The 14,503-nt window shown below is 36.6% G+C and overlaps 1 protein-coding gene across 1 annotated transcript; it reads right to left on the bottom strand.

Moving 5' to 3' along the window:
• LOC146937789 (uncharacterized) lies at positions 1 to 3,134 on the bottom strand. The gene is made up of 3 exons (XM_085751914.1): positions 2,988 to 3,134; positions 2,531 to 2,587; positions 1 to 828 (listed from the first exon to the last, which is right to left on the bottom strand). Exons 2-3 carry the CDS (start codon positions 2,557 to 2,559, stop codon positions 315 to 317), a joined length of 543 nt encoding a protein of 180 aa, XP_085608040.1. The 5' UTR covers positions 2,560 to 2,587; positions 2,988 to 3,134; the 3' UTR covers positions 1 to 314.
• Between the last annotated feature and the right edge of the window lie 11,369 nt (positions 3,135 to 14,503).

Raw genomic sequence — 14,503 nt, 5'->3', positions numbered from 1 at the left:
TAATGAAAGATATCAGGAAGTTAAATAAGAATAAAAGTGTCACATTCCATTAGTTCCAAACACCAGCCCAAAGACACTACTTGAGATTAAAACTACAACGTTCATAAAAAAAGAAAAAGAAACTTTCACTTGAAGTTGTTGCTTAAGTACTCAATGCAGACATCAGTCTAAGAAGCCATGCAGAATGACGGTACAACATCCAGATTCCCATTTTCAGACAGTAACGATCACGACTGTTTAACAAAGAGCGGACAGCTCATGTTACAAACCAGGAGACGCAATTACTGCACCAAATCTAAATCCTAAATAACAAGTCATGCATCCATCCATGATTTTGGCAATGAAGATCCAAATATTTGATGGAGCAATATTTTCTCCCTTTTGCCTAGCTTGTTTACACCATAGCCTCGGAGAACACCTAATTTAAATGTTTCCCTTCCTTCTTCTACAGCTCTTTTCCTCACAGATCTCAACAAAGATGAACCTTGACGAGTTTCTTCACTACTTTCAGCTTTTCCGGTTTCACATTCCTTCTTCTCTGCCTCTCCTCCGCTTTCTTCTGGTTGACTCTTGCCTCCGTCTTGGTTTGTGTCAGTACGATCGTCAGAATCACTCCATCCCCACCATTTATTTGAAGTAGTCGATAAGCTTTCGGACGGAAACCCATATTTAAATTCATCCAATGTTGTCATTCCTTTGGCTAACACCGTGTTCGGAAAATTCTGGGCGCGTCCACTTTCAACGCTTTTATTTCCTTGTTGATGTGAATTCTGGTGCACCGTAACACCTTGTGCTTTTGTCCTCCCATCATTTGCTTGTTGCAAAACACTGTAGTTGAACATCAGATAAAAATACGTAACTTAGTATTGTTACAATAGAAGAATTACAATTAGAATTAACAAACCATATCAATTAACATTTATCGTACATGTTAGAGATAGAAGTGAATGTGGTATGATTTAGACACACATAAATTACAAATTCTATATGGTATCATAGTAGGTTTCGATAATGTAATCAGTGAGGTTCATCACAGCCGCAGCCGAATGTCACCATAACAGCTTTCTGACAAGTTTCCATATTATTTCAGCGCTTCTACATATACTTTCTACGAGCTTCCTAAACATTCTATGTTCCATTTCCAATAGCCTATTTTCTATCCACATCTTTCATGATCACTTCAGCCACTACTTAACTGCTGACAAAACGAACCTGTCATCAGAAGCAACTCCTTCCAATCTACCTAATGACAGAGTTTCACACACATACGCTGTTGGCTCACGCCGATCAATTCCACTGTGTTATTGGATTTTTTTGGGTCTCTTGCATGGTGCGCATCCGACAGCTTCTCAGGCCAGTTTTCATGGCACAGCTTCTCTAGCATGGGTCTATTTCATGCCCAGCCACTCCCAAAACCCAACCGACCATATATGACTGTTATGCTGTTGTGCACATCACGTTAGGTATCGTTTTGTCAGTTGTTTCATTTTGTCGTTTGTTTCTTTCCTGCTGAGAAAATTTAGTTTGGTTCATCCATTGTTTCTCTTTTCCATCGGTGTACTTCTCTTAGCATCTAGCGATGATTCAACTACCAGGCCCTTCCTACAAGACTGAAACAATTCGAATGATAAAAGAATTGATACCAACTCATGCGCTACAGTTTCTCTAGTGAGACCTATTCCTAAAAACCACCACATCCACCTTAGAAATCTTCCGGAAAACTCGACTGTGTTTGCTACCATCGGCTACACTGCAAATTTCCACCATAGCTACAACTTTGTTGTTTCTATTTTCTCTACATTACATCCACCCATTGCAACAAGCTTAACATGTCCTGGTCCAGTTCCATTTCTTCTCCTGCGTATCCATCTCCACTGCTAGTGCTATGTTCAACAATTTTGCCTGTGTGACCAGATCCATCACAATCAAGTTCCGTAAACGGTCTTTTATCCCTTTCTCGTGTCCATGGATGAAGTACTGAACATACTGCGCTTCCTGTAAACGATGCACCTGAGAAACTAAAGACTCGTACTCTCTGATGTATTCATCAACACTCCCATCTTGTTGTAACACAGAGAGTTGTTCATATACCTTAGCCTCTCTGAGTCCCCCATATTTCTCGCACAAGGCATCCTTCAACTTTTCCCATGTCAGATATTGATCGTCCTCTGATAAGGCTTTGAAAAACATAATTGTAATCCCATCCATGAAAAGGTGAGCCAAACTCACCTTCACCTATAGTTCTGTCCTGACAAACTGCACGAGCGATCAATCTTGCCAGGTCGTCGCCGTCTAACGTTGGAAGTTCAATTTTCTACACCGCTTGACGAAACTCATCTATTGGTCGTCAAGTTGACCAAGGCTGACGAAAATAAATGGCTGCTGGTTTTAAGAATTACAGAAACACATCTCATAACTAAATCTGGATGTATAGTATATCAAGAACATTAATATAGTCTAATCTAATAAACAAATAGGAGCTGAAAAATAACAAAAAAAAAACCCGATTTCACCGGTCTTTAAGGCTTACCTTTTGTTATTCCCGCTTATCAAAACCATATTCACAAAGTCGAGTTATTAATACCACCTGCATCATAAAAATTGACAAACCATAAAATTTGCATGTTATTAACAATGCTAAAAAACATTTCGAGTTGAACAGAGTTGTTCGAAACGTTTGTGACAAATTGAAGTCAAGTTTCGAGCCGATCTAATACTGATGGAGTCGAGCCAAGCTGAATCAAGTTCGACTCAGCTCGACTCGTTTCCAACCCGATGCACAAGGACACTTCTAATTGAAGGCGTTTCCGACACCGACACTAGTGATTACCCACCATAGATATCCACGCAGAAACCCCGAATAGATTAATTTCAAGTAACGAGAAACAGGTTTAATTTGTAGAACACTTAATCGAGAAGAAAAGAATAAAAAGAATTTGGAAAGAAAATGGAGGAAGAAGAAAAGATGAATGAGGTTTGTTGAATACCTGAGACTGTGCTTGTATAACGATGTTCAACGAACCTTACGATTTTGAATACGAATTCTTCTTCTTCTTATAAACTCACTTGGTTTTCTATATCATTGTTCTTTGAATTTGAATACCTGAGACTCTGCGTTTATAATGACGTTTAATGTAGATTAATTTATTTTTTTTATTTTTTTTTTCAATTTTAAATTGAAAGTTGCTTTTCTGACATTGAAAACTTCACAATGATACAAGTAAAATACTTAAATGCCCTCAGCGGTAGTTAACTACAGTTGAGTACCCGACGCAGTTAACTACAGCTGAATTCAATTCTTCAATTTATGCGTATTTGTTATTCCTTATTTCCATAACTCACCGTGTAACGACCGTCTTAATTATTTAATTAATTTAACGAAGTTTAATATATATATATATATAGAGTTATGCTATAACACATCCACCCACTTTTATGAAGGTGTGTTATAGCATTGAACACCTTTTATGTTTGGACAAAAAACCCCAATATTTCCTTTTCAAAAACAAGTAAGATGTAGGGCAATTATGTAATTTAACTTTTTAATATTAATTTTCATTTATTTATATTTTACTCCACCTCTTCTCCCCAAATCTCTTTACGGCAATATCCAGTGATAAAAGCCACACGTGAATGCTCTTAAAATCATCATCACTTTCACCTTGTCCTCAAATCATAAAAGCCACAGTTTAGTTTATAGCCAGGTCTCAAGTGAGCTGCAGTGAGTCCAAACAAACATGATGCAATTTTCAATTTTAGCCGTTTCAAGGTTCTCCAGCGGCGACGATTCCTTGGATGGATACCATGTCGCCGTCAGAACCACCAGAATATTCGTCGCCGGAGTCGGATGATTCTCTTTTCTCACAGCAGCGAGATTGAATCTGATAAAAATTACATTTTCACAGCGTCGAGCTTGAAGGTGATGAAAGATGTTGATACGAAAGAGCTGAGACGGAGGATGTAGGAAACACAAATTGGTTGTGAATAGAATAAGTTAAAAATTAAAAAAAGAAAAAAGGAATAGAGATGTACTAATGTTGTAGAGTAATCGGGTGGAGAAGAAGAGATGGAGTAGAATAATTAACATTAAAAAGTTAAATTACATAATTGCCCTACATCTTACTTGTTTTTATAAAGGAAATAGAGGTTTTTTTGTCCAAACATAGAAGGTGTTCAATGCTATAACACACCTTCATAAAAGTGGATGGGTGTGTTATAGCATAACCCATATATATATATATGAGGATGTTTACTATGAGAATGATATTTTTATGTGAGAATGTGAGAATGAATTTTCAGCCTTTAGATTAAGATTTAATGGCTGAGATTAAAATGCTCAATTAAAAAAAGGATGTGCCTCTCTTTATAGAACCACACGCACAGTTTGACTTTCTGTCTCTTTCTTCTTCTATTGCTTCATGTCTAGATTCATGAAAGTAAAACCATTTTTTTTCTTCTGGAAAAATGAAAAGCAAGGATACAGCCAGTATTATTTGTAAATGTTAATCGTTTAGAATTGTAATTCAATCAAAGATCTAATTTTTATTCAAAAGATGTTATGGATGAGATTCAAAAGGTATGTAGAGTCAAATCCCTTTCACCTTCTCTTCTTCTCAACCCCATGTTCCTTCTTCCCCATCAATGTTGATTTCTTTCACACCATTAACGTTAGAGGTGATTCCATGAGTAATTAATTTAAAAACTTAATTTTGTGATTGAACAATATAAAAACAAAAGAGGTAGACATGGTGGAAAAGAATCGAAGGAACATGGGGTTGATTGAAAAACTTAATTTTGTATAATGATATTCAATTAGAGAGAATGGAATCGTAACTTGAACTTGAAATTGAAGAAACCTGAAAAACCACATGTTGAGTCTGCACTGACCATTAACGAGATGATTGTGTTGTCAAAAAAGAATCGATAACCAAAAAATAAATAGGAACAGGGAAAAAGAAATATATTCATCTATCACAGAAAAAAATAATAAGAGAAGCAGTTTGTGGGTCATGGTCTCATGGAAGAAGAAGGTTGTTGGTTTATACGAGAAGGGTGCAGCGGAAGAAGAAGAGGTGCGCGTGTTATTAGAAATGGAGAGGCACATCCTTTTTTTAATTGAGCATTTTAATCTCAGCCATTAAATTTTAATCTAAAGACTGAAAATTCATTCTCACATTCTCACATAAAAATACTATTCTCATAGTAAACATCTTCTATATATATATATATATATATATATATATATATATATATCTGTGTGTGTGTTTATATGATTTATAGATGAATTATGTGATTTGCAAGATTGATGTGAGGTATATGATGTTGTGAATTATTATGTTGAGTGACTTATTTTATTACTAAATAAGATAAGATATGAAAAGAAAATAAAAATATTAGAATTCGGGCTGTGATGTGAAAAGAGTATTTTTAGAGGTGTAAAGAGAAATTAGAAGTGAGGTTATAAATAGAAGGAGTTAGGTTGAGAAATTTTTTTAGGTAGAACGTACGTTTTTGGAGAAAAGGGAGAAAAAGTCAGAAAGAGAGAAGAACAAGAGGAGGCTGTCGATTTTCATCTATTACCAGGTAATGGTGGGACTAACTCTCATTATTAACAAGTTTTGATTCATAGGAAGTGGTCAATTGTTGTAGGTTTAAGGGATTGGGATTAGGTCAAAAATCATTAAAAGTGGAAGAATTAAGTGAACTTTGATGTAGTTTGATGTAGAAAGATGTTAATTAGTCATAGAAAACGTTTAGATGTTGATTTATAATGAATTGGGGGCATGAGTAGTGAGAATTGGATGACTGAGATGTGTTGCAGAGCTGCGACAGAACCCTGTTCTGTCATCGTTCGCAACTGTGAGCGTTCCCACTCGCAACTGCGAGTAACCCCGTTGACTCGCCATTGCGAGTAGCTTTCCTCGCAACTGCGAGTAACCCCTTAGCTCGCACATGCGAGCAATGTTGTGCGCAACTGCGAGTTCCCCTGATGAACTTGCCATTGCGAGTAGTTTAGCTCGCCACTGCGAGTTAGTGCAGTACAGACCTGCTGTTTCGCAAATTGTTGCAGTTTTGACTTGTTTCCTTGATGGAATAGGTTCTGATGTATAAATGAAAAATGTTGTTGACTTAATCGTTGTTCTAGTAGATGTTGTTTGATGTGATGAAATCCTTGTGAGTAATTATTAATGAATTTAACATGAAAAATGAAGTTGTTGCATTTAGAGTCGAGTTGATGCATAGTCAGCGATGGGGGCTTAATGTTCGATAGGTTCTTATGACCTTAGCGATGGGGGCTTAATGCCCGACAGGTCCAAATATGACCTTAGCGATGGGGGCTTAATGCCCTGGTGGTACCACATGCATGTTGAAGTTGTCTAAGTTGTTGTTGGAGTTGTTGTAGCATTGTAGAGCCATCATAACTTATAATAAATGATGAATGATGTGATGATGTTGCTGTCTTGCCGTTGTTGTTGCTGTTCTAACTTTAATAAATGATATGAATGATGAGTTATAAGAATGAATATGTTGCTTGTGGTAACTATGAAGTTGATGACTACTTAGCTTTGTTAAATGTTGTTAAAACGATGATATTAATGTTAGATATATGTTGTTGGTTATCTTTTTATGAATTATTATTTGTTAATTAATGAATGTGAAATCTCACCCCTTCTGCTTGAAAATGTTGGCCTTTGTATGGGTAACTTGAAGGTAACCAGGACTAGCTGTGTTTGTGAGTAGACTCCTCACGTCGTGTCTAGGATGCTCTGATACGTAACGGGATGGGGATTGCCTGATGCTTGTTTTTCCTTGTTACGTATTTTATTTTAATAATGTTGAAGTATTTTATGAAGACTAATTGAGATGTTAAATTGTGGCCTTTAATGCCAAGGATTTTATGAGATGATGTAAACTAAATTCCGCTGCATTTGACTATTGAATTTTATAAGACAGGTTGCTTAAATAAATAGTATTCCTTTTACTATAATTGTTGGAAATGATGTATGTGATGCTCCGTTTTGATGATAAACTCTGATAATTTTTATGAAATTTTTAAGTTGGGAAAACGGGGTGTTACAATTGGTATCAGAGCAGGTCGGTCCGTCCGGCCAAGTAGAGAGTCGAGTTGTGTCTTTTAGCAGTTGGAATACCATTATTATGTTATTTTAATTGTTGTGTATTGCGCAGAGTAGAGACCTGGAGGCTGCAAACCTTATCTGTTATAAGAGGACTAGAATGGCTGGAAGAAATGATGCTGCGATTGCTGCTGCTTTGGAAGCTGTAACCCAAGCTGTGGGACAACATCCAAATGCTGGTGCTGGTGTTAATGCTGATGTGAGAATGTTGGAGACCTTTCTGAGGAATCATCCTCCTACTTTCAAAGGAAGATACGACCCTGATGGAGCACAGACGTGGTTCAAAGAGGTTGAAAGAATTTTCAGAGTTATGCAATGTACTGATGATCAGAAGGTGCATTTTGGTACGCACATGCTGGCCGAGGAAGCTGATGACTGGTGGGTGAGTGTTCAACCTACCCTAGAGCAGAATGATGCGGTTATTACTTGAGCTGTGTTTAGGGAAGAGTTCCTAAACAGATATTTTCCTGAAGATGTTCGTGGAAGGAAAGAGATCGAGTTCCTTGAGCTGAAGCAAGGAAACATGTCGGTGACAGAGTATGCAGCGAAGTTTGTGGAGCTGGCTCAGTTCTATCCACACTATACCGGAGACGATGCTGACTTTTCTAAGTGTATCAAGTTTGAGAATGGTTTGCGTGCTGATATTAAGCGAGCCATTGGTTACCAACAAATCCGAGACTTTTTTGCTTTGGTGAGCAGATGTAGAATCTATGAAGATGATTCAAAGGCTCATTATAAAATTATGACTGAGAGGAGGGTTAGGCAGCAACAGAATCGTGGGAAGCCTTATAGTGCTCCAGCTGATAAGGGCAAGAAAAGGGTGAATGATGAGGGAAGACCTAAGAAGAATGAGACTCCTGCTGGGATTGTTTGCTTCAAATGTGGAGAAAAAGGTCACAAGAGTAATGCTTGTGGTGCTAACGAGGTAAAAGGGTGCTTCCGTTGTGGCGTCAAGGGGCATACGGTTTCAGAATGCAAGCACGACGACATCATTTGTTTCAATTGTGGTGGAAAGGGGCACAATTCTGCTCAGTGAACTGAACCAAAGAAGGCCCCGGCCAAGGGTAAAGTGTTTGCTTTAGCTGGTACTCAGACAGCTAGTGAGGACCGTTTGATCAGAGGTACTTGTTTCATTAATAATACTCCTTTAATTGCTATCATAGATACTGGTGCCACACATTGTTTTATTGCTACTGATTGTGCTTCGAGGTTGAGTCTTGATGTGTCACCAATGAATGGAGAGATGGTTGTCGAAACCCCATCTAATGGTTCGGTAACTACCTCTCGAGTATGTTTGAGTTGTCCTTTGTCTATGTTTGATCGTGATTTTGAGATTGATTTAGTTTGTCTACCTTTGAGTGGAATGGATGTAATTCTTATTCGTTATTGTAACACCTCGTTTTCCCAACATAAAAATTTCATTCAAAATCAGAGTATTTAATTCATAACGGAATGCCACACACTACTTTAACATCTCAAAACATATAATAATAATTATCCTTTAAATTCAACATCATGAAAAATCTTAAACTGTTGCAGCGGAAAATAGTTCAACATTTAAAAGTCTTGGCACGCAGGCCTTATTGAAAAATCTCATAAATTAGTTCATAAACGAGACACGTAAGGAATAGAAGTAAAAGCAAGCCCCCATCCCGTTACGTATCAGAGCACCTAGACACCAACTGAGAGTCCACTCATGAACGCCTCTAATCTTTATTACCTGCACATTACCCACGGTCGAGGCAACATATACGCAGAAGGGGTGAGATTTCATAATCAATACATTAAGCATATAATCCAATAAAATGCATTTAACAACTTAAACATTAATAACATATCAACAATTAACAATTAACATATTTTTCATTTCATAACAAATACAATCATCAAATATCATTACTAATTTTCATCACAAATCATAATCAACTTAACACTCAACTTGACGACACAACTCATCTTTGACCATGCAACTCTATCAACTCAACAACAACTTGACAACACAACTCATCTTAGACCTTGCAACTCTATCAACTCAACAACGACTTGACAACTTAAACATCATGAAACTTCTTGATATGCAAATGCATGTGGTACCAATCAACAACAAAATGAGCATAATAGGCTCCTCAACGTGTGAGCACAAAGGCTGCCGGGCCTAAAGCCCCCAACTTTAATGAGCACAAAGGCTGCCGGGCCTAAAGCCCCGAACTTTAATGAGCACAAAGGCTGCCCGACCTAAAGCCCCCATCTTTAATGAGTATGCAATGGACTCAGCTCCTACATCCTAGACATCTTGAACTTCTTAAACAACTTATATGATATTAATGGTCAACAACAACAATTAGCAACAAGTGCAGCATATAACAACTCTTATATAACACATCTTAAAATCACACAACTTCAAATAGCACATATTTATATAACTCATCTTTAAATTACACATCTTTACACATCATCAAATAATTCATCACCTAAAACTTATTTTTCGAACATGTTTAAATAATTGTAAAAATTATATCATTATCATTATCATTCTTATAAAAGAATTCACTGGAACACATTATTTAACTAATATAGTAGTTATAATCAGAATAAATACATATACGTTAACACTATAATTAACTAGGGTGGTTGCTTCACGATAAAAAAAAAGATTAGAATTAATCATTCACATGATAGATCAATTTCTCAAGGCCAATAATTTCTCATGAGTATTAGATAAGATATTCAGGGGCGAAGCAAACGACTACGTCTAGCAAACTTTAACATACATCAACTCAAAATAAATCTATATTGACCAATCTGATTATTTTCGAGTTCAAAGGATTCAATAAACAATTTACGCTCCGGCAAAACCTTTACCGTGGAACAAATCCATATATACTGTGGTTATAACTAATTATATAATTACACACTAAACAAAAAGTCACGGCATTTAAATTGCAACATACAGGAAGATGAAAATATATATACATGACTTCTAGCCCTTACCCACTTCATGATCAAAATAAAATAAAACACTATTAAGGACTTAAATTAATTGTTCATAGTTATATATATCTTTCTTGAAGCCCATTGCACCTATCTTAAAAATTAACATAGAAGCAAGGACAATTGGCAACATAAAAAAAACGAATGCTATGCCAAAAACAACAGGGTAACTTTCAATAAGAAGGAGGACACTTGAAAAATCAATCATGTTCATAGCAATCAAACAAATTATACTCTTATTGAAAAGCTAAATAGGTAGCATTATTACTAACTTTTATCATATATCAGAATTCTTTTAGTTTCATAAAAAGTAGCATCAATGTGCCTCACCAGATTTCTAGTAAAATAACAGTGTCGTGGCAGCATTTACAGAGCTTGCAATTGGTTTATGTAGTTATAGCTTAAGTCTACAATACACTACCCTAAAGTATGATACATTCTTTAAGTCATAATACACATATAGAATCAATTGCAACCATATAATGACCCAAAAGTTAATTTATACTAGACAGACATGAGTCAAAAGCATACATTAATACCAAATTGGAACAGCTCCTATTTTAGACTCAGTGGGTTCACAGCCAACACGAAAGCACAACATAGAAGCACAATTATAACATTAAGATCACCCTTTGGGTTCACTAAAGATTAAAGGAAAAGAATCATGGTTTAACTGAAAATCACAATTTAGTCTAGCATGCATATTTTTAGGTAAAATTTCCCTAGTTTTGTGAATATTGACAATTGCAGGTTGGTTCTCTAATCACGGTTACTAGCACCTTCCCCATAGAACACAATTAATTAAACACCCAGTTTTAATAATCCACCCAAAGGAATAAACCAGAAATTCAATCGTTAACATTCCTAATTTTCACCTCAAAAATCATCAATTTTCTCTCAAACCCTAATTCCTCGTAATCTCACAAACTCATCCTAATCATGCTAAATTCATCCTATAGAATTATACCCTTAATAATATTGAAAATTAGTCTCACCCTTACCTGATAATAGAAGAAATCGATAGTCTCCCTTTGTTCTTCTCTCTTTCTGACTTTTCTCCCTTTTTCTCCAAAAATGTACGTATTCTGTTTTCTAACTTTTGTTGTCTATTTATCTCTCCTAATTACTCTTCTCACTGCTAATTTACTCATCTCTCAACACAACCCCACTTTTAATATTTTTATTTTATTTCTTATATCTTATTTTATTTAATAATAAAATAAGTCACACCAACATAACAACTTCACAACATCAATATACTTCACATCAATCTAGAAAATCACATAATTTATCTATAAATCATGCAAACTATTTAAATTCTTAAATCATATATATATATATATATATATATATATATATATATATAAATATATAAATCCTCATTAAATTAAGTAAATAATTAAGACGGGCGTTACAACTCTCCCCAACTTATAGAATTTTCGTCCTAAAAAATTTACGTCAAGCAAACAACTCTAGATATGACTCCAGCATCTCACTCTCTAGCTCCCACGTCAAGCTTTCGCTAATCGCTCCATCCCAAACGACTTTCACAAGAGGTATCTCTTTGCCTCTCAACTTCTTCACTTCACGATCTTCGATCCTCACTGGTGAGGTTTCAACCGTAAGGTTGTCTCTTACGTGCACATCATCTCTTTGGATCACATGGGACGGGTCTGGAACATACTTCCTCAGTTGCGACACATGAAACACATCGTGCAAATTTGATAAATGCAGTGGTAAGCCAACTCTATAAGCCACCGTGCCAATTCTCTCAGATATCTGATAAGGACCAATAAACTTCGGAGTCAACTTCTTAGACTTCAATGCACGACCAACACCGGTCATCGGAGTAACTCTCAAGAACACGTGGTCCCCTTCTTGAAACTCAAGGTCTTTTCTACGCTTATCATGGTAACTCTTTTGTCGACTCTGCGACGCTTTCATCTTTTCTTGAATCATTTTCACTTTCTCAGTAGTTTGCTGAACAATTTCTGGTCCTAAAACTACACTTTCACCTGTTTCAAACCAACACAACGGAGTCCTACACTTCCGACCATACAAAGCCTCGAAAGGTGCCATCCCAATACTTGAATGATAGCTGTTATTATATTTGAACTCTATTAACGAGAGATGACTATCCCAAGTCCCACCTTGCTCAAGTACACAAACTCTCAACAAGTCCTCAAGTGACTGAATCGTTCTTTTCGACTGACCGTCTGTCTGAGGATGATAAGCCAAACTCAATCTCAACTTAGAGCCTAAAGCCTCTTGCAAACTCTTCCAAAATCTAGAAGTAAATCGTGGGTCTCTATCTGACACAATGCTCGAAGGAACACCATGCAGCTTCACAATGTCTCGAATATAAATATCTGCCAACTGAGCCACAGGAAAACTAATATTAATCGGAAGGAAGTGTGCCGACTTCGTCAATCTGTCAACAATCACCCAGATCGCGTCATTCCCTTTAGGAGTATTTGGCAAACTCGTCACAAAATCCATGGATATACTATCCCATTTCCATTCTGGTACATCTAACGGTGTCATCAACCCAGCAGGTTTCTGATGTTCTACTTTCGACTTCTGACAAATCAAACAAGAATACACAAATTGTGCTACATCATGTTTCAATCCTGACCACCAAAACAGCTTCTTTAAATCATGATACATCTTTGTAGCTCCTGGATGAATGCTCAAGCTACTCCTATGACTCTCTTCCAGAATCATCTTTTTTTTTATTTATTATTTTTTTTATTTCATCATTGTCTGGAATACAAATCCTACATCGGAACCTCAACACACCTTGATCATCGACCTTAAAGTCACCATCTTCAGTTTGATTACTAGCAACCAACAAGTCCACAACTTCACATCCACTTTCTGCGCCTCTCTGATACTATCCAAAAATTCATTGTTGATCTTCAACATCCCCAATTCACACTCCTTGGCGACATTTCGCAAACCAAACTCAAGTCTCTGAACTGTTCAAGCAACTCCATCTTTCTCCTTTACTAGCAAGACTGGCGCTTCCCAAGGTGAAACACTCAGTCTTATAACTTCTTATCCAGCAATTCCTCCAACTGTTTCTTCAACTCAGCTAACTCAGATGCCGACATACGGTAAGGTGTCATAGACACATGCTTCGTTCCCGGAACAAGGTCATTGGAAAATTCAACTTCTCTCTTCGGCGGCAGACACTTCCTGATGTGCCGGTAAGATCAAACAACAATTCTCTTCAGGAAAACTTCGGGAAATCCTTACACAATTTGCAACTTATCACTCACTGCTTGATTCTCAATAGACAGTGACGCCATCAACGAAAACATCAAAATTCCATCTCGTGCTAACTACTTCAGCTGCTTAGTAGACAAAAACCCTGCTCCACTTTCTTCTTCGGTGGAAGAAAAGTACATCGATACTAAAACAATTAATACGAACATGGTTGTACTCCAACCAGTTCATACCAGGTATTGGTTCTCTACATAACAATCAACAATAAGCACAACTTAAATACAGCACAAAACTGTAAAACGACACAACTCGACTCACTACTTGGCCGGATGGACCGACCTGCTCTGATACCAATTGTAACACCCCGTTTTCCCAACATAAAAATTTCATTTAAAATCAGAGTATTTAATTCATAACGGAATGCCACACACTACTTTAACATCTCAAAACAGATAATAATAATTATCCTTTAAATTCAACATCATGAAAAATCTTAAACTGTTGCAGCGGAAAATAGTTCAACATTTAAAAGTCTTGGCACGCAGGCCTTATTGAAAAATCTCATAAATTAGTTCATAAACGAGACACGTAAGGAATAGAAGTAAAAGCAAGCCCCCATCCCGTTACGTATCAGAGCACCTAGACACCAACTGAGAGTCCACTCATGAACGCCTCTAATCTTTATTACCTGCACATTACCCACGGTCGAGGCAACATATACGCAGAAGGGGTGAGATTTCATAATCAATACATTAAGCATATAATCCAATAAAATGCATTTAACAACTTAAACATTAATAACATATCAACAATTAACAATTAGCATATTTTTCATTTCATAACAAATACAATCATCAAATATCATTACTAATTTTCATCACAAATCATAATCAACTTAACACTCAACTTGACGACACAACTCATCTTTGACCATGCAACTCTATCAACTCAACAACAACTTGACAACACAACTCATCTTAGACCTTGCAACTCTATCAACTCAACAACGACTTGACAACTTAAACATCATGAAACTTCTTGATATGCAAATGCATGTGGTACCAATCAACAACAAAATGAGCATAATAGGCTCCTCAACGTGTGAGCACAAAGGCTGCCGGGCCTAAAGCCCCCAACTTTAATGAGCA

The sequence above is a fragment of the Medicago sativa genome, chromosome 3, assembly GCF_051527215.1.
Source record: "Medicago sativa cultivar Bolivia chromosome 3, Bolivia_mono, whole genome shotgun sequence".
Taxonomy (NCBI): Eukaryota; Viridiplantae; Streptophyta; class Magnoliopsida; order Fabales; family Fabaceae; genus Medicago; species Medicago sativa.
The sequence above is the reverse complement of the archived record's forward strand: the minus strand, read 5'-3'. Positions and strand labels throughout refer to the sequence as shown.

Excerpts from the sequence above, each read along its gene's own strand:
- LOC146937789 (XM_085751914.1), bottom strand. The coding sequence starts at position 2,559 with ATGGTTTTGATAAGCGGGAATAACAAAAG. Across the intron at positions 829-2,530 it reads ATAAGCGGGAATAACAAAAG|TGTTTTGCAACAAGCAAATG; the intron begins GTAAGCCTTAAA and ends GTTCAACTACAG.